Raw genomic sequence first — 23,915 nt, forward strand, 5'->3', positions numbered from 1 at the left:
GGATGTAGTCAGTTTGTTACTGATTATACAGGATTTTAGGTCGGCTGCAAACATATCAGCGGGAGCGGTACAAGATGTATTCTCTAGAGTTTGTGAACCCACAAATTATGCGAGAATTCAGCTTGCTGGCAAGGTTAAGTTCTCAGAGCGAGTTTGTTGGGTTTTCTTAATTTTATTTTTTTCGAAAATGCTTTAAAACGTACAGCGGGCAGAATTTAGTGCTATCTAGTGGTGAACTAATAGATTGCAACAATTTTGATGCATGCGCACTATTGTGCCTCCAACAGACCACGCCACACTTTGCAAGCCTACCACTAATTACTACCAATTATTAATTGGAGAGAGCGAGTGGGCGACCTGGTGAGAAAGAGTGGCTAGCAAGAACTAGCTGCAGCGGCTAATAAAAGCGGTAAGCGGGAGAAGCTAGCAAAAGGTAGCAAGAGAAAGAAAAATTGGGAGGTGAAAAAAAGGGAGGTGAGTCGGTACAAGCTGCAAGAGTTGCTAGCAAGAACTAGCTGGAGCGGCTAATAAGAGTGGCTAGAGGGAGAAGCTAGCAAAAGCTAGCGTGAAAATAAAAAAAGGGAGGGGATAAGCTGCGGGAGCCCAAATCATGGGACGACCAATTGCAGGCCCCAGCTGTGGAAGGTAAGCGGCGGTCAATCCATTGGGTTTGACATGTACCAGAGGCTAACTACGTTCGCGAAGTTCTTCTTCGTGTATCCGTAGCATAAAGATGGCGGTGAAACATGGCGGCCTCCTGTAAGTAATTTTATTAGCGATTATTGGACCTATGATTATATTTAAAAAATGTAAATTGATGTGGAACAGATTTTTTTTTTTGCATTATATTGATTATATTATATATATAAATGTATAGTGTTTTTTTAAATTAATGAATTATTAGTAGATGGTCCTAATTTTACACACAGTCTCTTTTAGTTCAGATAACTAATTATTAACTTAAGTAAAAAAAATAAAAAATTGGCGTATTGCTTGTGTGCAAGATTAAAACACGTGATGATAAATAATGTGCAGTAAAAAATAATAAACACAAATATTTTAAAAACAACAACTCAATTGCAGTGCATCAAACTGCTTTAAAGCTAGATGCATCGCATCGAAGTCGCATGTGGAAGAACTACACACAGCCACAAAAATCTGACACTATCTCCTCATGTTCATCACACACTGTTGTGGGATGGCATGCCACTGCAAGAATTAAAAAATAATGTTAGAAAAGAGATAAAAATGTAGAACTTCATATTGATAACATTTTATATGCTAAACTAAGTGCGGATGTCACCGACTACTACTGCAATTGTGCACAGCTACATTCAAACGCCTTCCAGATTTGACATCATCAGAAAAACACATCCACGCCTGTCACAACCAGGCAAGCTGATTGGTGGCCGATGACATGAAAACGACACCCCGCACTATTCCTCGCCTTTTCTTTTAGTGGCTTGAATTTCATTTGCGTGTGTGTGCCAAAATGGACATTCTTTAATTATTTCTAAAACAAACCCAAGCAAAACTTTTCTGGTTTGGCCCTGCACATGTACCTGAGAGAGTGAACAGTACCTCCCCCGAGTATTAAAGGAACTTGAAAAACAGCCCTTATAATTACACAGTACATTGTTTATAGTAGTACTGATTTACGATGAAGTCTTTCCACATGTGACACGAAGAATAGAATGGTGGATTATTGTTGAGTCAGCGCCAATTGGACTCTGTGACTAGATCTAGCATGCTTGTTGCAGCATGCCTCTGACGTTGATGCGAATGAGGCAGCAAGACACACATACAAGTAGAAGGTTTGTTTAAATGTGCACCACTGGAAAATATTATTCTCAAATCACAAATGGAATTGTTGTGATTTTTTTTTATTTTTTAAATCTTCAATACAGCACAAACATACTTGATTGAGTCCACATTCACCCTGGCAATGTTTGCTGCCAAGCACAACAAATATCAGTCAATGCTTCAGGCATGTGCTGTATGCACCATTTAACCTCAGCATTTTGTGCAGAGTGTACTGTATCTTTCACCTGTATACACTTGGACGTAGGCCAGAATCAAGAGAGGCTACAATTAGAGTAAGCAAGCCAGCATTTGGAGGGCCAACAAGCATCATGATTTGACTCAATCACACACAAATGACTTTGCATGTTTGGCCTGGCAGGAATTTTAAAAGTCATTCAAGTCAAATGGCGGTTGATTTGTGTCCAAACAATGAACCTTTCAGGGAAAGAATCAACCCTTGAAAATATATTTATTTATTATTTAATTCATGTTTATTTTCTCATTTCATATTTTCCCTTAATGTTCATATTTATCATGAATTATAATGAGAAATATATAGAAGTGTGTATTTTGACAAAAAAAAAACTCATGCATTTAACATTTCTTATGTTTTCCGCCCCTCTTTAATTATATTAGCGTTACATGAACAATCAATGTTATGACTTCATTCAGGTTTGTCAGGATGATTTTTTTAAATCAATTTTTTCTTCAATAGTTCAAAATGACACAACTGTACTGACGCAAACAACATGGCTGCAAACAGAGAAATTTTTTTGTAGTTTATAAAAGCGCATTTAGTGTTGCTAAGTTAGCGATTTAGCTACTGAATTTAGCAACTTTTCTGACTGCTCTGGGGTCCAGTTTTTTCAAAAAGTGACTAGCGACGAGCTTCCTGCTGAGAAACAGACATCATTGGTTTCCGTATGACAAGAAATTGACCTGATGGAAGTTAATCATGGGAGTCAATCTTGCCTTTCATGTTGCTAAAGCAGTGATTTATGGTGTTTTGTTGATTGATGTTGTAAACGTATGACCGGAGGGAGGTATGTGATTTTAAGCCACAAACATTTTTCCTTGCCTCACCAGTACTGTACCTCACCTGTAACTCCACATGGGGGAAAAAGCGTGGGATGTGGAATTTCATCAACAGATATGGACCAGCCGAGCCATGCAGTTTGACAGCTCATTTGATCATGATGTTGAACTGTTGAACATTTTAAGTAAATTTATGAAGGATTGTGTTTACGTACATATTTTGTCAAAAGTTTTTTCCCCCCCAAGAGAAAAGCACTTTTCTTATCCCTTCCCAGGCCAGCCTACCACGAAGCATTATGTTTTGACTCATAATCACAGATGAATGACTTTGCATTGTTGTACTCTTAGAAAACATGAAATGTAAAAGTCATCCAACACAAGCAGTTTAATTTTGTCCAAACAATGAACCCTTTCGGGAACAGATGGGGGTGGAACAGCAAAATCAGTTCTTTATTTTTAAAAATACTTTGGTGATTTATTTTGGTAAATTTTAATAGTTATACAAAAAAAAAAAAATATATATATATATATATATACACGAATAATTATATGAATAATTAGTGCTGTCAAAGTTAAAGCATTAGTTAATTAATCACAAAAAATATCACATTAATCATGCATTAACGCAGATTAATCACACTGTTAATTTTGACCGCAGACGATCCTTTAGCTGACAGCGGATGGTTACGTTAAAAGTTAGCACAGGTTGTGTTGGAGCAATAAACATAACTACATGCATTAAAGTAAAGCATTTAATAAATGTTTATGTATGACAATCATGTCAAAAGAATTAACACATAACAGGTGTTCTTCAAATTTGGCAGGCAAAAAAATGTTGATTAAAAGCCTTTTTTAATTGAGTGATTAATCGTGATTATTAAAAATTCTAAGATGTGATTAATCTGATAAAAAAATAATAATTATTTGACAGCTCTACTTTCTATTATGATTTTTTCTCCTTTATGGAGAACATCTGCAGGTTTAAGGTTTAAGGATCTCCAAGTGTAAGGTAGATACATCTAAGACTAAGACCATTTTTTGAGGGCACTTCAACCAAATTTGAGACCCCTCATTCATTAAATATGACCATTAGGAGTTGGCCATAAAGTTGTGCTATTTTGTGAGTTACATTCTTTCTTATCCTCCGCACAGGAACGGATATTCACCAAACATGGACTTCCGCTGCCTATCCAAAAAACCCCAAGTCGCCGCAGTCATTGTATAAGAGTGATGAAGCATGACACCGTTTATCATACTGAACACTTGGCCAAAGATCAGTCATCGCTATACACGTGCACTACAGCGTGTTATTGGTGAGGAATGTACAGTACTGTAGAACGGAACGGGAAGAGGAAGTTGCTTCCTCTTTGGGAACAGGTGAGTGGGCAGCTGACAGGTAAGGAGTGGCCGGCTGTTGGCGTCACAGTGCGTAGGTGATTAATCCTCGCAGGCATTTCCGTTCTAACCGCACAGCCCACTCAGGGGTAAGGAGCGGGTAGGTATGGGCGGAGCCAACCTACGCATGAATGATGGGGGTGATAAACCCCTTAAGTGTCATGCAGCAAGCTTGAAAAGAGGAATTTTACTAGACATACCGGTGTCTTCATTGTAGGTTTTTTCCCCCCACTGACAACAGTCTTAGTATCCTGGTTCTGTAGAAAGCATTATTCTGCATATAAAAATGCTTTATAGAATTTATGGTTATGTGAAAAACATTTTTGGAGTACGTGAACGGCCCCCTATTCTAAACGTGATTTACAAAAGCGAAAGGTGCTGAAACCACCATGTGTTTCCAATCACTTTCTTTTGGCTTCCTCTCACACTCGCGCTCCCTAAACGCTCCAGAAAATAATCGAGTGTTTCTCTCCCCCCCTCCCCCCTCAGCTTGCTGGAAATGACCTAACAACTGCCAGGAAGAGGAATGTGAAGCATTCCCTGGAGCTGTCCGTGACGTCAGCGCGTCGAGGAGGCCCCAGCGCTTCCGCCAGCCTGGATATTCCAAAGTGCACTCACAACTCCCAACAGCTGGAGTCCACCGCTGCCTCGCTCCCATTCCAAAACAAGCCCCAAACATACACAGCCTCCGCCTATCTGGACTCCATGTGAGGGACTGTGAGGCACATCTGGGCTTTTGGTGCTGATATGGGGGTGAACGGGGCAAAAAATAAATAAAAAAGAGCAGGGGGGCTTTACACTGAGGAGACACAGCTGTTGTATCTAAGACTGGAATTGCACTGTCTAAGTGTCCAATTCAAAACACCTATATCTGATTTTATGTACATTCGATTTCTATGTACATTTCATGTAACATATATCCCACATCGATGCATTTACAATGATGGAATACATGAAGCACTTGGATGCTATGCCCGAATTGCATGTAAATAACTCCACAAGTGTCAAAACCCAAACAGTGAAAAAAAAAGAAAAAAATGTAATACCTGTACATACCTAACACAAATATTATATATTACATAGTTTTAAAAGGGAAGTCAACCCCCAATCAAGGACGCATCTGTCAAGGAAGGACGCATGAATCAATGACTATGATAATCAATGTATAGGAATGTTGCGTATAGTAAGAATCAATAGGGACGGGTTACTAATAAGCATGGCTTGTACCCGCCCTTCTTTTGGATGTAATGTGTCCGAAAGGAAAAAAAGAATAAAACAAAACAAAACCCCATTTTTTGGGGACAATAATATGTTCTATGCAGCCCCACTAGTTTAAATATGGTATATGGTATATTCTTGTTAATATTGCGTTAGTGGAATATGAGTTAAGCAGCACAACCCAGCTGTTTTTATCCATCTCAGGGGGCGGCCATTTTGCCACTTGCTGTCGACTGAAGATGAGATCAATGTTGCTCAGGTCTCAGGTAACAACTAATCACAGCGCCGCTTCAGAAAACAGGTGAGCTGTGATTGGTCGTGGCCTGAGCCTGAGCAACACATGACGTCATCTTCAATCGACGGCAAGTGGCAAAATGGCCGCCCCCTGAGATAGCTAAAAACGGCTGGATTTTGCTTCATTATTCATATTCCAAAAATGTAATATTAATCAGAATGTCATGTTTAGACTAGTGAGGTCACATACAGTGTAACATATTATTGTCAAGAAATGTTTAAGGTTGACTTCCCCTTTAAGTTGGCCTGGACTGACCCCTCCCCTCCCCTCTGTTGAACATAAAATTGATCTCCACATTACTTTATGGGAGCTGCACGTAACGTTAATTAATTAATGTTGGACGCACGTCTAATGAAAGACATTTAGACCATTTGTAATTGATAATGGTTTAGCTCTAGGTTACATTTAAAGCGGGTGTTTTTGTGTTTTTTGGGGGGCAGACATTGGTCAAATGTAGAAATAAATTATGATATTGAATTTATTTTTGTAATTTTGTAAATTTGTTATGTTTTTAAGTGCACTTTGACTATAGCTGTCATTCCTTTTGTGTTAATTAGGGTAACATTTGACTTCTTTCTGCCCCCTTTCATTTAAATAAATAAATAAATGAAATAAAAATGAAATGTGTTTTCATCAGCATCAAGTCGACATTGCATTTACATTGCACTCACACTGACAGTTATCAGTGAGGCCCGATTTGAATCTAAAGATACAATTCCATGTGTCGGAACGGGAGTCATGTCACTTGTTAACACAACCCAATAGTGCAATAATGACAACAACTGGAAAAGTAATTATTACTTCATGCATCTTTATGATTATTTCAAGTCACGGCATATATTTGCGCATAGATTCAGACGTGCCATGGTAAAAAAAAAAAAAAAAAAAAAAACGTCCACCGCTCAATGCTTCCTGTTCCCCTTTTGTCCAGCATATTGTTGGGAGTGAACTCATGTGTTGTGCAATTGCCAGGTTTCGTTTTTTTGAACTGCTGCCCGGAAATGAATTTGTCCCGAACAAAAAACATATCTGAAAGACGGAAACGCAGGAAAGTGTTTTTACTGAACATGCACTTTTTTTTGTCACATTGGTGCAAGTTGTTCCTCTTATTTTAGCTCACAGAGTGTACTTTCTTCAACTGACACGGATATGTCGTCAATTTCAAACATAACGCGTGTACTCAGACGTCAAATGTGTGCCTGGCAGTACTATGCTAAAGGTCATGCTACAGTAAATGCAACTCGCATAACATGAAAAAAAGAAGATCTGCTGGCTTAAGGAAGCCAAGACTTTTAAAGAACTATCCTGGCCGCCTAATTTAATACCTTGCATTTAGCAAATAGTTATTTATTATATATGATATTATTTAGTAAATATTTAGTAAAATTTGCAATACTTACATATACATTACTTATTATGGTAATGTATAATTCTGACTGAAATTTTTGAAGAAAAATCAAATACCAAATTTAAAAATTTGAGAGAAATCCTGATCATTAATCAATTTGGTGCAGTCTATATGTTGTTATAAGTGTCCACAACAAAGGTTCGTCTACAAGCGAATGTCGTTAGTTACGAGTGATTGTTTTTATTCTTTCTTGCAGAGTATCTTCAAATGGTACCAATGAGTGGTTTCACTCATGAACTGCTACTTGAAAAATAGTACCTTTCAGTAGCCGTTTCTCCATGTGGAAATGCAAACATAAGCCAATTACATACCTTGTAGTGGAAAAAGGCCAATGTGCTTTTTGGAAAAAATGCTTTTTTTTCTTTCTTTCAATCAAGCCCTTTGAGAGCTGCAATCTGTAGCTCAAGTGTTTATTGCTTTGCATGTTACAACCCATTAGAGTCTTTTTATGGCTGAGGTTTACTTTTTATTTTAAGGAGTCTACATTTTCTGCTGGCATGATTGGATTTATTATGGATGTATTTGGCATAAAGCATGTTGAGAGAGTTGACTATAAAAAAAAAGGGAGCAACTTAATAAAAAATGTATTTACTTAAACTGGATTATTGCTGCAAGGTTCAGGTGACAAGTTAGATTTGCGGCCCAGTTAGGATAAGCATTCTGGCAGAGTGAATGGAGAAAACAAAAAAAGCATGGAATTGGATATTTTCAGATTGCAATCAGGTCCCTTTCAAATCTAGAGAAGAATCTGAAATGTACTGGGTACTGTATATGCAAATGTAAGTGCAGATCAAGATGTACCTTGTTAATGCTAGCTTGACGTCATCAAAATACTGTAGACCAATTGGTGATGTATGTCACTCATTCTTGATAACTTTGTTATATATGTTGTTATTTATTATATGTTATACAGATTATTAATGTAACGGTGAATATTTGTTTTTATGTATGTTATTGTTAACTTTCATGTTGTCCCTGCCTGGTCTTGACAATTTATTCATCTAAACATTGGGTTGTTTCACATGTTTGTCAGTGCTGACATGTTATGTGCTACTTGAAATTGAAGAAAAAAAACTGTTTTGACCATTTGCACCGACGTCACGTGATCACGTGACTGCCCTATGACGGACGGCGGAAGGAAAGGATTGTTGAATGGAAGGGGCCGTGACCCGGAGCGACTTAGAGACTTAGCGACTGTTATTTTACCAATTAAAAGTTATTATTGCCCATAGAGCCATGGAATCTATTACTTCAACCGAAAGTCACCTGTCAGTCGAAGTTGCACATTTAGTCAGGACTCATAAAGCGCGATATTTACTTTAGTTGGAGATCGCTAGTTTGAAAACAGCCCCTTACTTTCTGTTGCATGCTGTTTTTACCAAGTTAGTCAAATCGCCAACTTTGCCGCAATTCACAGCGCACGACCTATATCATTATGTAGTCGATGCAGTCTCTTCTCCTTACACCGGGGCTGATTTAAAACCTTGTCACTAGCGGTCTCTGGGACGAGATGCTACGCTCAAAGTGGGGGACAATATACCTCGTAATGAAAAGCTAAAACTTGTTCATCATGCTAACTGACTTATTTTTGCACAGTCCGTTCTATATTGAAACGCTGTGATGATGTTATGTTACTATGTTTACTTGCATGGAACAAATGACTATGGTAGTGGCAAGCTATGCAGTAATTTCATGAATATGACTTTGGCTCCAGAGTGAAAAACTCCAAGCACAAAGACGAAACACCCCCATTATTAAACAGTCAAATGCACTTAATAGTTTTGAAGAAGGTGCATTTTAAAACCAAGATGTGTGTTCGTGCAGTTGCAGTGGACGCTAACTAACTGGCTATCCTTTCTGTTGATTGCTGCTATCAATCGACGTATTTTGTTTTCATTAGTAGGTGTGCGATAAAAAGCAACATTTGGTTTATTCCTTTGTCTGTCTGTACAACCGACCGCAAAGCAAGATATGACCATTTTATAAGATAATTGATTAGATAAAGGACTTTACGCTGTATGAGATTCAATGCTTACAATACAGGCAAGTGGCTCTTTTGCCGTCCAGCGTCCGTGAGGGGGCGTTCCCATGAAGGCTGAGACGTCACGTGCAAAAGGTCAATATGCATTAAATCAAAACTGGCATGCTATACAAATCCAGCCGTAAAGACTTTTTTTATGGGTGAGGCTTTTATTTTAATGACTTGTTTATTTCTATGCTGGCAAGAGTGAACTATTTTGCTGCATTTTGTGTGACCTCAGCCGGCCCCGTCTTTAAACCCAAGTGGAATGGAAACCTATATATTTGTGTCTGTGGTGGCCCAGACCTTGGCACACACTCTAAATGAATACATACTCTCACCATGGTGGGTGTATGCGGATGATGTCCGCGGGCGTCGGGCTGAGCTGGCCTGCGGTCTCCCTGCAGAGCAGCACCAGCACATGGGGCTTGGCGGGACCGGGCGGCGGGTGGTGCTGGCAGCGCACCAGTTGCGCGCCGCACTCCTCCTGAACCTCCAGCACCTCCAGCACCAGCACGCCGTGCCTGTCCGCTGGGGAGCGGAGAAACAACAACACAGATGTTGAGTGTGTGCGTGCCTTTGTGTGCTCACGGTCAACTCTCTGAAGGACTCATTAGTGTTAGTTGTGCACTTTTCGATTCTATCATTCACCGCGGATAACAGAGAGGCTGTCATCGTGACTAGCTGATTTTAAAACAGTGCTTTTAGATTCCACTGTGACTGACTACTTTGTTGGTTGAAAGATAATAGACAAGAGCCAATCCAAAAAAAAAAAAAGCCTCCGAGCGGCATAATCAAAAAGAGAGCGACTTGGCTCGGCGTGCGCACTTTGGGGTGTAAAGTTGATTGCGCTGGATTGTGAAATGGCAGCCTGTCAGCTTGAACACAATACGGCTTTGTGAGTGTTACCGATTCCCTGAGCGTGGCCGGAGGGGGTATTTTAGTGTACTACGTTTAAACAATATGAAAGAGCTCACAAGAGAGCTATTATTAATTATTACATTTTTCAGCGTGCATTTGTCAAGACACGGGCTTGCATTTCTGCTATGTGTATCAACTCCCACATGGCAAAAACGTCAGAATAATAATAACTAACCTCCAGTGAGTCGCAACAAAAGAATTGGGTCAGGAGGAAACAAAGGTGCAGAGAACTTAAGGCAAGGCACTTCATTTAAATATTGCCAGGCTTACATAAATTGATCAAAATATTATGTATAATTGACACGGTTAGTGACATATTAATTAAATATGTTTAGTGTTGTGGTTTTAGTTTGCAGCAGTGTCAAGCAGCACAGCTTCACATTTACAGGTGTTCCTTATACCGTTTGTTGCCATCCATAAGTAGATAAAGAAATCAACATGTTAGAAACAGTTTGAAGTATGGTGCAGGGTAGTGTGAATTTTATCAGCCATTTTAAAATGTATTCTTAATTTTAGTCCAATTTCAGTCACACTTGATAGTTTTTAATCATAGTTAGTCAACCTCATCCCATTTTTATTTAGTCACCTTTTAGTCAAAGAAAACAATTTTATCCGTCTAATTTTAGTCAACAGAAATGGTCAACATTTTAGTCTAGTTATAGTCAGGACAATTATTTTACCCTTTTAATTTTTTGGGCAACAGTTAATATTGAACATTTCCATCTAATCTTAAACTACTTCACATGAAAATTTCTCTCATCTTTTTTTTTTATTATTATTATTTTTAAACAACTTCACACATAATTACAGTATATCAACAAGTGGCTATTATGACGCCATGCTACAAGATAGTAAGTTAGCTAGCATTAGTTATTTGAAAGGGTGTGTGTCACTGTGTGTTAGTGACAGATTAGCAGAGACAGGATTTTACAAAATTATCATTTTTGTCTCGTCTCTGTTTGTGAACTAAAATGTCCATAGATTTTAGTCCAGTCTTTATTAAGTGAGCAAAATTTTCGTCTTGTCTTTATTAGTCGACGGAAATGTATACCGATTTAGTCACAATTATTGTTTATTAATGGAGGTTTTAGTCTAGTCTAGTTTTTGTCCGGTGAAAAACGTGTGTTGACGAAAATATTTTTATTCAGTTTTTGTTAACAAAATGAACACTAGTGAAGGGTAAGTGGCAACATTGGTAAACTTTTTGTTAAATCTTATTGATGAGACCTGTGCATCCGCTGTGTTACACTAATCTAAACCACAAAATGCCACATTTTTTTCCCCACTATCAACTGTCAAGCATGAGCTACTGCTGTAGACAGCGAAAGGTAATTTGGTACACCGCGGAAAGGAAAACAAATAGTAGGCAGACAGTTTCCTGCATGCAGCGAGTTCAGAGTTCAAAGCATACTTCCTCAGCGTGGCCTTTCTAGACAGTCCCAGATTATACAATTTTACACATTAAGTGTCAAAATGATTCTTTGTACTGGCTGTAGATTTGATTAGACATTTTGAACCTTCCAGCTGATGGATGGACAAAAAAAAGTAGGAAACAACACAATAACCCGATCTTATAGTCTATTTTACACACAGCTTCTGCAAAACTGCAGCATCAGAGCTGTGACAGGAGATCGGACATTCCCCCCCAAAAAAAAGAGAAAAAAAAAAGAGATCGGACATTCGTCTACCTTTTACACAGAAACCAGCCAAGGTGTGATATCACTGTGTCAGCTGCATCCCGCAATTAGATAAGATGGCGTTAGTGCTGGTTTCTGCAAAAATTGCTGCAATTAAAGGCAAAAGCTCCATTTCCTGGTGAGTCAAAGCCGTTTTTATTGAAACCGACTTGTGACGATTCAAGCTTTTGTGGTAGTATCAGAGCTGCTAAATAGCGGCTGTGTGAAAGTGAATAGTGAGAAATCAGGATGAATTTGCGAAGTTGAAGGGATACTTGACTCATTGAGCCATTTCAAGCAGTAAAAAGTTCATATTTTGTCTAGAATTAACTTGATAACTTAATTAAAAACATTTTTAAAGGAATTTTGTCACACGCTTTCGACTGAAGATGACATCACCCGTGCTCAAGAAACAGGTAACGACCAATTACGGCTCAACTGTTTTCTGTGTTCGGTCATGTGACGTTAGCAAACTGAGCCATGATTGGTCTTCCTGAGCAAGTGCGATGTCATCTTCAGTCGACAGCATTTGGCAAAATGTGTTTTTAAAGGTAATAAATGTACACGAAAAATAATGACGTTTTCACATTAATTCTGGACATAATATTATCTTTTGACTGTTGAAAATGGCTCAGCGAGTCAAGTATCCCTTTAATTAAAGACCAGAAACTACACTTTTCCTATGCTGTTTTTTTGGAAGCATTGTTCTTATCCAATGGGGTGTGTGCCTGTCAAACATTTGTTTTTCCCTGTGTTGTTCTGTGTGAAAAGTACCGGCAGAGAATGGAGTTTTTTTTGGGGGGGGTTGTCAAAAAAAAAAATCCTGTCAAAGTCATCGTTTTTCCGGTGTTTCTGTTCAGTATGAAAGGTATGAAATAGCGAATAGGGGGGGGGGGGGGGGTTGAAGTTGAGTTGCGAATTTCCTCGCTTTCGGCGGTAGTATCAGAATCAAAACAGAGGCGGGACGACGGCTGCGTGAAAGGGACTTGTGAAAATCTAGGATGGGGGTGTCAACTTTAACACCAGGCACTCAATTCTCCCACACTGTGTTGAAAGTAAATGTTGAGGTCAGACAATTTTTGCTCATTAAAGTAGTCCAGGTTCCATGTCGTTGTTCTGCGTGAAAGACACTTTTCCTGACTTTTGGAGGTAGTATCAAAAGATGAAATGGCGGTGGTATGGGGGACGTGTGAAAGGGAATCAGTGCCGGAAACGCTCTTCTCCCGGCATGCTGATGTCATGCATTTAATTATCTGTTTGAGGGATGCCATGCCACTGTGTGAAAATGAACACAGACACTGCACTATCAAGTCTTTGCTGGATTCTGTGTCAAAAGGCAAAGGTGGCCTATTGTAACTCATGACAGCTCAACAGTCGTGTTACGTTTCCGCAGTTCTCAAACTCTGACTAAAAGGCTCAAAAGGGGTTATGGGCACCTTCGCTTTCCGTCAAGTTGTCCGAAGTGGAGCGGTGCCTCCAGAAGCTCACAGCTGACCTCTGCCTGCAGTCAAGTCGATTCAGCCTCTCCGCAAGACCTCCGCTACTCAACATAGATACACACAAACACACACAGATGGTGAAGCGTGATAAGCATACGTGCCATATCTTGTAGTTCAAGAAAATTCGCAGTAAACCAACAAACCACAGATGAAGATGATCTTAACGATGCCGGTGACCTTTAGGCAGGTGTCACTTTCATCAAAACATCACCTTCATTCTCAGCCTGATGTTTTTCACTAACACACTCGCTTTACTTTGCTTGCGCCTTTTATGAAGCCCCCAAAAAATCTAACATGCTTGAATGGATCTGGTTGTTGACACAAGAGTTATTCAAGTAGAAATGCGCTGCCAGCAGGATTCGATTACACCTCGCCTGCACAATGATTCTCCCATCCCTTTTATTAGAACATTTTAAAAACTTTCTTCTCACCTTTGAAACTTCCTTTTCTTTTTGGCCGAATCATCGGGGGTCTTGAACTGCCTGTCAAACGGCTTCTCAGGCGTCTGTAGCATAGCGTGAGCATATCGGACCCAGTCGCTGACTGATCTTTTGTTGCCCTCACCGCTGTCACCTCGAAGGCTCTCGGTGTCCAGTGTGCTGGTAGTCAGCATGTCACCATCAGTCTCCCCGTCGGAGGCATAGCCCGAGATTTCCAACTGCGTTATGCGTGGGGAAAAGGAACAATTAGTCAACTCATTTGATGTGTAAAGGAGCTGTTGAAGAAGGGAATAAAAAAGTAAACTGGGGATAGACCGATTATTGGCGCTGAAATTCTGCTTTTTTATTTTGTTTTATTCTGATGGCCAATAAGAGATCGATTTAAAACGGTGTTAACTTGCAGGAACTATTCAGATTTTCAGTTAACTTAATAAGAAATGGTGCTCACCCTGTGAACTTTCCACCCTTATTTACCCTATTGTAACAACTTAAATGTTTCAGATATTTTTAAATTTTGGAAAAACGTATTTACTGTAGAAAACTATAGGAAGCTATTTAATTGTTTAGGTATGCATGTAGCTTTTTAAGATCTGCTGATGACCCTGGGAGCTCTGTGAACTTTTTTGTTTGATTTTTTTAAACAAGTTGCTTCAAGACATTTCAACAAAGACTTGAACTAAGCATTTAAAAAAAATGATGATTAGGCACAGTCAGAGCCAAGTAGTTATTTTCCCAAATGGGTTGCCGTAAGAAGGGGAAAAGAAAGCAACAGTTCAGACACAATTCGTAACTTGCTCAAACCGGTTGGTGTAAAAGGGAATAAAAATAAACACTACACACTCAGACCCAACTAGTTAGCGGATTCAATGGGCGGATGTATACAGGCAAACAAACATTCGGGGCCAAGTTGTTGTCTTCCAAAATGGGTATCTGTTCAAAGAGAAACAGAAAGTAAACCCGAAGACCCAATTAGTTAGCTGAATATTTGGGCTACTGAAAGAAGGCTAGCCAAATAAACAATCATACCCAACTAGTAAGATGCTTAAATTGGCTGCAAAAAGAAAATGAATTAACATTCAAGGCCAACTACTTAGACGCCTACAGCAAGAAGGGAATCAAAGTTAATGTTCAGTTCTTAAAAACAAAAAGTATGCCCAAATAGCTACAAGTTAACATTATTGATAACTGAACATTAATTTTTTCAATTATCACTCAAGGATTTATATTTTTATGTCTGTTCTTAGACCAATACAAAAGTGAAGAGTCATTTAATATTTTTACTGAATCAATATTGTAATGTGAAATATGCACTGTAAGGTTATGGCCGTGCTGCATAATTCCCAAGCCATTTTTTTCTCTTTTTTTTTTTTGCTGCGTCACGACTCATTGCAACTGATGCAATCAAATCTCATGGAAAAATCCACATGAAACCTGAGTTCCTGTCATGTGTAGACAAGACCAGCATACCAAGCTCTCCCCATTTGAATCAACTCGACCCTGCTGGGCCGGGCGCCAGGCGACGTCACGCCGTAGCTAGCCAGAGAGAGAGAGAGAGGGGGACTAGAGAGCGGGAGGACGAGAGAGAGAGAGAGAGGGAGAGAGAGAGTGTGAGTCAGAGAGAGGGAGCGCGCTGAGAAAAAGAGTGGAACACTGTGTTCCTGGCTCGGAATCAAAAATGCCTTTAAACCCAACGCTGAAAGCATTCTGAGTACACTCCATAAGCATCCACGAGCAACTTCATCTGAACAAACAGTAGTAAAAAAAAAAAAAAGATGTTTATAGTCTTGCTCTGACGACGTGGCCCCACTCCAGCCATGTGGGGCGGAGGTTAGTGAACCCTAAGAGTGGCCGACTTTAGGTTTGGAGCGAGCCTCATCTGGGAAGCGCTCCTTGAAACACAACACCTCCCATGTACTTCCAGCGCAAGTACAACAACACAAATCTGGCAGGCTTTGCGTCAGTGAGTCAGCCCGCGCATTTATCTGGAATCATAAACTTTTGGGACCTGGACCTGTTTGTCTGGATCCCGTTAGATCCGGTTTGATTTAGGATTGGCAGTGTCCGTGCGAGCTTTCCAGTAAGCACTGGAACTATATGTGATGCAAACAAGTGCTCTCTTGTTGGAATCCACACAGAAAGACAATGAAAAACATGAAGAGACTAAAACTTGGGAGTTCAAAGCATCATAGTGATGTCAGCTGATCTTGAGAGTTCAGATGTGTGAGCATCTCAAAGGTTAAAAGGTGATCTGCATGTATGTGTGATGGCAACCACAGAAATGGAAATTGACCCTATTGTAAAGGGTGTGTGTATTTCCAATACCATAATAAACACTTTGTGATAATTCAATCCATCCATCCATCCATCATCTACTGCTTATCCGGGGTCGGGTCGCGGGGGTGGCAGCTTTAGCAGGGAAGCCCAGACTTCCCTTTCCCCAGCCACTTCAACAAGCTCCTCCGACGGGATCCCAAGGCGTTCCCAGGCCAGCCAAGAGACATAGTCTCTCCCGCCGGTGAGACATGCCCGGAACACCTCTCCAGGAAGGCGTCCAGGAGGCATCCGAACCAGATGCCCGAGCCACCTCAACTGATTCCTCACAAGGCGGAGGAGCAGCGGCTCGACACTGAGTCCCTCCCGGATGACCGAGCTTCTCACCCTCTCTAAGTGAGGAGGAAACTCATTTCGGCCACTTGTACCTGGGATCTTGTTCTTTCGGTCACGACAGGTGAGGGTAGAAACGTAGATCGACCAGTAAATCGAGAGCTTTGCCCTTTGACTCAGCTACTTCTTCACCACAACGAAGCGATACAGAGTTCGCATCACTGCACCCGCTCCATATAACCTCACTCGTGAACAAGACCCCAAGATACTTGAACTCCTCCACTTGGGGCAGGAGCTCATCCCCGACCCGGAGAGGGCACTCCACCCTTTTCTGACTGAGGACCATGGTCTCGGATTTGGAGGTGCTGATTTTCATCCCAACCGCTTCACAATCGGCTGCAAACCGCTCCAGTGAGAGTTGAAGATCACAGCTTGAAGAAGGCAATAGCAAAAGAAAAAAATATCTACATTAACTTTGCTGCCTAAATGAGTTGCTCGGTGGGGGTGGGATCTAAATGTTCAAAGTCTACTGGTTAAATACATAAATAAGCTGTTGTCAGAGAAGCCCAGCTAGCAAACAGTCAGACCCAGCTATTTAGTTGATTCAATGGGCTGCTGTAAAAAGCACTCTACTAGCAATGCAGACGGTTTTAGATTAGAGACACAATCTACACATTCAGGCCCATCTATTTAAAAGCATGAATAGATTTCTGTCGGAGCAGAACCAGAGTGTAAACATTCAGACCCACCTAATTATCTGCCAAAATGGGATGCTGACATCAAGGAAACAAAGTAAACAGTAAAAACCCAATTGCATTAGATAAATACATAAATGGGCTGCCATACGAAGGAAAACAGATGGGCTGCAGTGATAAGGCATTAAAGTAACTATTCAATCGCTCCTGGTTAGTTAGATGCAAAGATGGACTGCTGTCAGATGGGAACCAGATGAAAAACATTCAGACCTAACTAGTTAGTTGCTCACATGGACTGCTGTAAGAACGGAAGATAACGGAACTGCCAAAATTGGGAACTATGATCACTGATCATGGAAACAAAGTCAACATCAGACCCTACTAGTTAGATGCTTAAATGGGCTGTAATATGAAGGGAAACAGATAGTAAGCCTAAATACCTTAGGCTAACTAGCCTAACTAGTTATCTTAAAAAAAAAAAAAGTCTGCCATCATAAGCATTGTGTGGATTTCCACTTTTCCAGTATAGTATACTATAACAATACATATTTATGTTAGACTGATTTAATCAGATTGAATTACTTCTATAACATGCCACAAGGTGACCAAATAGCAATGCAAAGACATGCTCCATTTTTGCAAAAAGTGAGTCATTATGCTTTATTTTCCATTTGCCATATGCACAAGACAGGAATGTAAAAATGTTACGGTTAATTAATACATTTTTAGACAGCGATAGTTTGAGCCTGGACCAATTATTTCCTAAGGGGAATTTATTTCGAATTTTTGAACAACCAACGTCATTGGGGGGGACAACAACCTTGGTTTGACTTTGGAGGTTCCACTGTATACACAATCTAAATATTTTCCCCACTTGTGTTTTACCCTTTCATATTGTTTGTTTTTAAAATAGTATATACACTTGTGTATGCAGATGTGTGCATACTTTTCACTGCACTTCCTTCCCTAAAGCTTAAAGTAACAGAATCTCCTGACAGGGGCCTACAAATAAAAAATAAAAAATAAACTTATTGTGGAGCCGTAGATTCAGAAAATGTACTTCTTCATTCTTGAAGGTCTGTGATCACACGCATCCAGATAGCATGGTCTTTGATTTCACTTGAGCAACAGCAAAAATTTAAGTGTGACAAGAGGAAGTAGCCGACATTGCGGGAGGGATGCTAATCTGTTGATGAGTTTCCTTTCCACGAACTTGAAAACGTCCTCATAAGACTCTACTTTGGTCTTGAAAACTGTCCAGTCCACCAGAATATCTTGTAACATTATACAGCATGCATTCATATATATCTGTGAGCCAAACGAGAAAGTCGATAACAGAGGAGGGTGGAAGCAACACCACCAAAGGAAGACTTGATGGCAAGGAGCCTTCACAATTTAAATTCAAAACAACAACCACATAACATCACTAATTTGTCCCAACCTGGCACACCAATTACCTGAAACAACAAAAACGCAGTGTGCGGTCATGAGCTGGTGCATGCCACTCCTTGCACATTCCCTCCATGCCAGCCCAGCCTTTCACAAACACTGCACCTGAGAACAAGCAAAGCCTCCAGCACTGAGGCTTGACGCCAACGACGTATACGGCGCATATAGATGGTAAACACACCCCTATTAAAATAGCAGGATGTTATGAGATGTTTAAAAAAAAAAAAATTTATGTTGCTTGCAAAATGAGCAATTCGGGTGCAAAATAGAAAAAATATGCTGAGAAAAAGACAATTTATTAGCTACCTAATAATTGGGCAACCAATCTAATCATTCAGGCCAAACTACTTTTCTGCAATAATGGGCTGCAGTCAGAAGGAAACCAGATAGTACACATTCAGACCCAACTAGTGGACTGTTAAAATGGGCTGCCATAAGAAGGAAAGAAGATGGTGAATGCCTAATTAGCGGGTGAAATAGGCTGATTCAAGAAGTAAACATTCAAACCCAACCACAGTAGTTCAATGCATTAATGGGCTGCGGCCAGAAGGGAATCCGATGGTAGACATTAAGATCCAACTAGTTATCTGGATAAATGGGCTGCCAGATACACAAAAGCGAATACAATAGTAAACACTTTTTGGGACCCAACTAATGTGCTGCATGGGATGTTGACAAAAGGCAACAATATACAGTAGGAAATATTCAGACCCAATTATGGCTGCCTAAATGGGCTGTTGTCAAAAGGGAATAAAATAGTAAACATTTGGACCCAACTAGTTTCCTGAATGGGCTGTTGACAGAAGGGAACCATAGAGTAAATATTCAGACCCGACTACTTGGCTGCCCAAATGTGCAGTTATCAGAAATGAATAGCATATACTGTAGATAGTAAACATTCAGACCAAACTACTTCTAAAAATAGGCTGCCACAAATTACAACGCAGAGCATTACTCAAATCTTGAGGAACTTCAGCTCAGTGAGCATCAAAAGAATTCACATTTTGATTCCTCTTTGAATTTTTGTGACGGTTTTTGTTAGGAAGAACAAAAACAAGATAGCAAATATTCAGAAACGATTAGGGCTATCTTAAGAATGGACATTTATTATAAAGATTCAGACCTAACTAGTTATCTGCTGAAATTGACTGCTGCAATAATGGAAAAAAACATTAACAGTCAGACACAAATAGTTATGGTTACTAACTATAGTAAGGGAAATTGATTAAAAAAAAACATTCAGTCCTTGCTAGTTAGCAGCTAAAAAAGGCAGCTGTGGTAACATAAACATTCAACCCCAACTAGCAAGGTATATAAATGGCCTGCTGTCAGAACGGTACCACTTCATAAACATTCAGACCCAACTATCTGTCTACATAAGGCAAACAAAGCTGGTATTTCACTGTCTATATCCACTTTACATGTATCACAATCATTCAAAAAAAAAAAACCACTGTGCTTTAAATATGTCATCAACAGCACAGCTGGATTCCTTCACCGTCTCAAAAACACTAACACATAACTTTCTTCACCCTACAAACATTCGCTACGCAGGATAAATTGCTGCAACGGATAAGCAAGCATTTTATTGCAATTTCAGCTTGTGAACTTTGACAGTCTGGAACACGACCAGATGATTCGAGAGAGAAAAGTACACAGCAGGCAGGCGTGGGTTTGATCCTTCTCTAGTGTACGCACGTGTTCAATATGCCATCTAGTGAAAAACTGCTCAATGCATAACAAAAAAATAATAATAATAATACATTTATTTTTAATTTAGTTATATCATCAACAAAAATCACAACAGTTTAAAAATTAATTAACTTACCTTGCATACATAAATACTGGACAGAATATAGAGTAGTTTAAAATATGCATGCATAAATACTCTGCCAGGAAGACTTGACTTGCAAGCATAAGGAGGTGTACAGCGCCATCTACTGTTCATACATAGCAATGACTTGGAAATATAGACGAGCTGCAGCCAGCATTCACCAGAGTAATAAACACAAAACAACTGGCTGCCAAGGGTCTGCTAAAAACTTCTGTTTGTCAGTCATACAAAAAGTACGTTGTTTTACTTTAAAGGTGCATGACGCAACGTTGACGTGTTAAAATAACCATATTTTTCCCCCACACACGTTTTAAGAATTGTATAACAGACAGGAGGCACTGCTGTGGCACAATGACTGTTGCCCCTATTTTCCTGTAGAGTGAAATAATGATCGGGGATTTGGGACCGAAACTTTGAGCTTTCTCCCTGACATGCGCGTGCACGCGCTCAGTCTCGCTCCGCGGAAGCGTTTGGACGGTGGAAGTATTTGGGAGTGTGTGGACGAGTCTGTGGTAAAAGACAAGCGTGTGCCACAGCGGATATAAAAGTGTGTCAAAATAACAATAAACCAATACTGCAGTGCGACCCTCCATCTCCCGGTGGCTCCTTTTGTTCGACCATCGGCTGAAAGTTTTGCGACATGCAACGGGAGTTTTCCACAGAGGTGAAAAATTTCCCCCTTGACTATGGTCAGAATACCGAGCAGGAAAGGATAACACTGTCGAGTGTGCCGAAAAGGGCAAAACTGAAGTTGCACAAGCGTCGCGGGAGGACGTGGATCAATATTGGAGCAGCATTAATATTGAAGTAGGTGGAAAAAATGATGAAACGGGACCCACAGCTTGCTTTTTTTCTTGCTAAAAAGGTAATACCTCATCACGAATATGCAATAGGGTTTATTTATGATAAGCGATGCACAATAAAACTACCACTAACTAACGTCTCGGCAATCTGGGCACGTACACGTCGCTGGCTTCCATTCCACTTTTCACCAGAGGGGTCGCAAATCTGCAAAAAGTTGGTAACTTAGTTTGACATGCAAATGGTTCACTCACATCTCTAGGCTCAGCTGGAAGCTTTTCAGTTTCTTCATCACTGAACGGCGACTCGCAGTCGGAGATTTGCTGGCCGCTGTCTTTTTCCACGTCCTGCTCTGACCCATCTGATTCTATGACGGCCAGGTCATCTACAGCAGAGACAGACGCAAGGAACAATTTTTGTGATTAAAAAAAATAATAATAAAAAATTCTCTTTGGCGCTGAGAATTATTCCCAACGTACCTTCATCAGTGCTAAGAGTATGAAGTGCTTTGGGGTTCGACTGAAAGGGGATCGGGGGTCTCCTTGCGATCTCAGGTTGGTGATGTCGATGCTGTTGGGTTTCATCATTGTCTGACTGTCCACTGTCGCTGGAGGAACTCCACACAATGTCCACTGGGTCCTCATTGCGGTGGTCTGTGGTGTTTGAGAGGGATAGTTGTCATGTTGTGGGACAATACAATTGAGTTTACATGTTCTTCCCATCCTTGTGTGAGTTTTCTGCATGTACTGATTCCCACAAAAACATGAATTTGGGTCTTGTGGCTGGCAACCAGTCCACAGTATATGCCACCTCTTGGCCAAAGTCAGCAAGCACTAAAGAAAATGGATACATAATTTAATAGTTTTGGATACCAAACAAGGATGGAAGGTAGGAAGAAATGAAAGAAAAAGAGGGATGGAAGGTAAGAAAAGAGAAGGAGCAAGGACGACAGAATGAGGAAAGGGCTCGCCACCACTTTTAGGGACTCCACAAGGTCAACACACACAAATTCATACCTAGGCTTGATAACCTAACACTGTCCTTGAAATCATGATTTGAAACCCTCACCCACACTTGAAACCTGAACTTTGCATGGAAATTCTTTAACCCTAGTTATTTTTCCTCTCTCGATTTTTTTTTATTAAACTGTGCATAATAAAATGTATATTTAAGAAATACGTTTTGATGTTAAAAAAAAAAACTATAACTCTATCAACTTCTGGCCCTTCATGTACACATAATGTAAAGCACACACCTGCCTGAGCATGCTTTGGCCTTTAGTAATTTGAGTCCTTACTACTTGTCTGTCAAGTTGTTACAATAAACATACAACCCCTTTATCATTGTCAAGGTCTTTCATCCCAATGTACCTGAAACAGGCGAATGTGCCAACTTTCTTACTACGGACAGTTTTCTTCCTGAAGTCTTCACATCCTGCAACAAACGCACCAAATGTCATCCATAAACCATAAGTGTAATAATTGGGTGACTATAAAAACAACAATTAAAATAAATTTAAAAACTAAAAATAAGTTGTTTTTTTTACCACTTTCATGGGAGAGTCCAAAAAACTCTCGCCACATTTTTCCCAGCTCTTGGCTGTGGCTGAGGACGATGACGAAAGTGCGGATGGTTTTCTCACTCTTCTCAGACCGCATTCAATATCATCAGGAAAGAAGACACACTTTAAATCCTTGGACCACTTTTTACGCTACACAAACACATACACAAAATGGAAAACAAATCCCACCTGTTTTCATTAAATATTATTTTGGGACGTTAAAAATGTTTGCTGCGAGCAGTCAGAAGTAGAGAAGCTAACTAACCTGCCAAGATAAGTGTTGAGTAAAACAGTGCAACTAGCTCGTGAGCTAGTTTCTTACCTTTCTCGAAGTCATGTTTTTGTAAATGAAGAGTCGCCCGAGCCGCAGGCTACTTTGCACGTATTTTGACACCGCATAATCCCAAGTGAGAATGTGAAATTAACCTGCACTAGTCGCGCATTGTTGGATGGTAGAAAATGTTTCTACTGAACGGCGATTCATTGCTACATCTGCGTTGCGTTTGATTTATACACCCGCGTACACCGATCCAACTTTAGTTTTTGTTTGAATTACAGAGGAGCCAAAATGGCGCCTTGCAATGGCTCTCACCTGTAGTTTCTTTAAATACACCAATCCCATCTCGTCTTTATGAAAAGACTACAAAAGGGATGCGTTTGATTTGTTCACCAATGTGCCGCGATAAAGACGTGACGCTTTCAACGAGATTAGACTGCTAGATTACTATCATTAGACAGATTTTAATTAACAAATTTGCTGAAATTGCCTTTACAAGTTATTTATAATATTCATCAATGCAAAAGCAATGTTAAGTTCTCACAATTAATAATTATTTTAAAAAGTCATTAAGGTAAAAAACAAATATCTATAGACAATGTATCTTTGTAAATTTCTTCATGTTTACCTGGCAAATGATCACTTCTACACACCTAGGAAATCACAGCATTTTATCATTGGTGAGCTATTTTTAGCACAGGGCCTCGCTACTCATGGGGGCGGGCTTAGTTGGCTGTTGAAGGGTTAACATCCTGTAATCGACTCCATCGATCCTTTATCCAAAACATTGTTTTTGTTTTACAAACGATCTTATTTAAGTGCTACGAAAGATGACCATACCCGATGTTCAGACTTCGTTTGTGTTTATATCATAATTTATGTTAATATGAAAACTTTACGAATAAAAAATATCTGAAGCAATTAAAAAAAGTAATTCTCTGGCAAGTTCAGGTTCAAACGAACATGCCAGCAGCCTGTAGTTAT

The 23,915-nt window shown here is 39.9% G+C and overlaps 1 protein-coding gene across 2 annotated transcripts in view; it reads right to left on the bottom strand.

The window, feature by feature from the left end:
• spidr (scaffold protein involved in DNA repair) overlaps positions 1-23,179 on the bottom strand; it is a 57,448-nt gene extending 34,269 nt beyond the window's left edge. Inside the window, exons 1-8 of one of the 2 annotated variants that reach the window (XM_077558821.1) lie at positions 22,977-23,179; positions 22,640-22,736; positions 22,464-22,527; positions 21,573-21,746; positions 21,348-21,478; positions 13,702-13,928; positions 13,208-13,311; positions 9,516-9,705 (exon numbers count right to left, since the gene is read on the bottom strand). In XM_077558821.1, coding sequence (XP_077414947.1) covers positions 9,516-9,705; positions 13,208-13,311; positions 13,702-13,928; positions 21,348-21,478; positions 21,573-21,746; positions 22,464-22,527; positions 22,640-22,648 — 899 coding nt within the window. In that variant the 5' untranslated portion in view covers positions 22,649-22,736; positions 22,977-23,179. Of the gene's footprint in view, positions 1-9,515; positions 9,706-13,207; positions 13,312-13,701; positions 13,929-21,347; positions 21,479-21,572; positions 21,747-22,463; positions 22,528-22,639; positions 22,805-22,976 lie in introns of both variants that reach the window. The other variant, XM_077558820.1, reaches the window with a different exon arrangement.
• Between the last annotated feature and the right edge of the window lie 736 nt (positions 23,180-23,915).

This window comes from Vanacampus margaritifer, chromosome 2 (genome assembly GCF_051991255.1).
Source record: "Vanacampus margaritifer isolate UIUO_Vmar chromosome 2, RoL_Vmar_1.0, whole genome shotgun sequence".
In the NCBI taxonomy this organism is placed as follows: Eukaryota; Metazoa; Chordata; class Actinopteri; order Syngnathiformes; family Syngnathidae; genus Vanacampus; species Vanacampus margaritifer.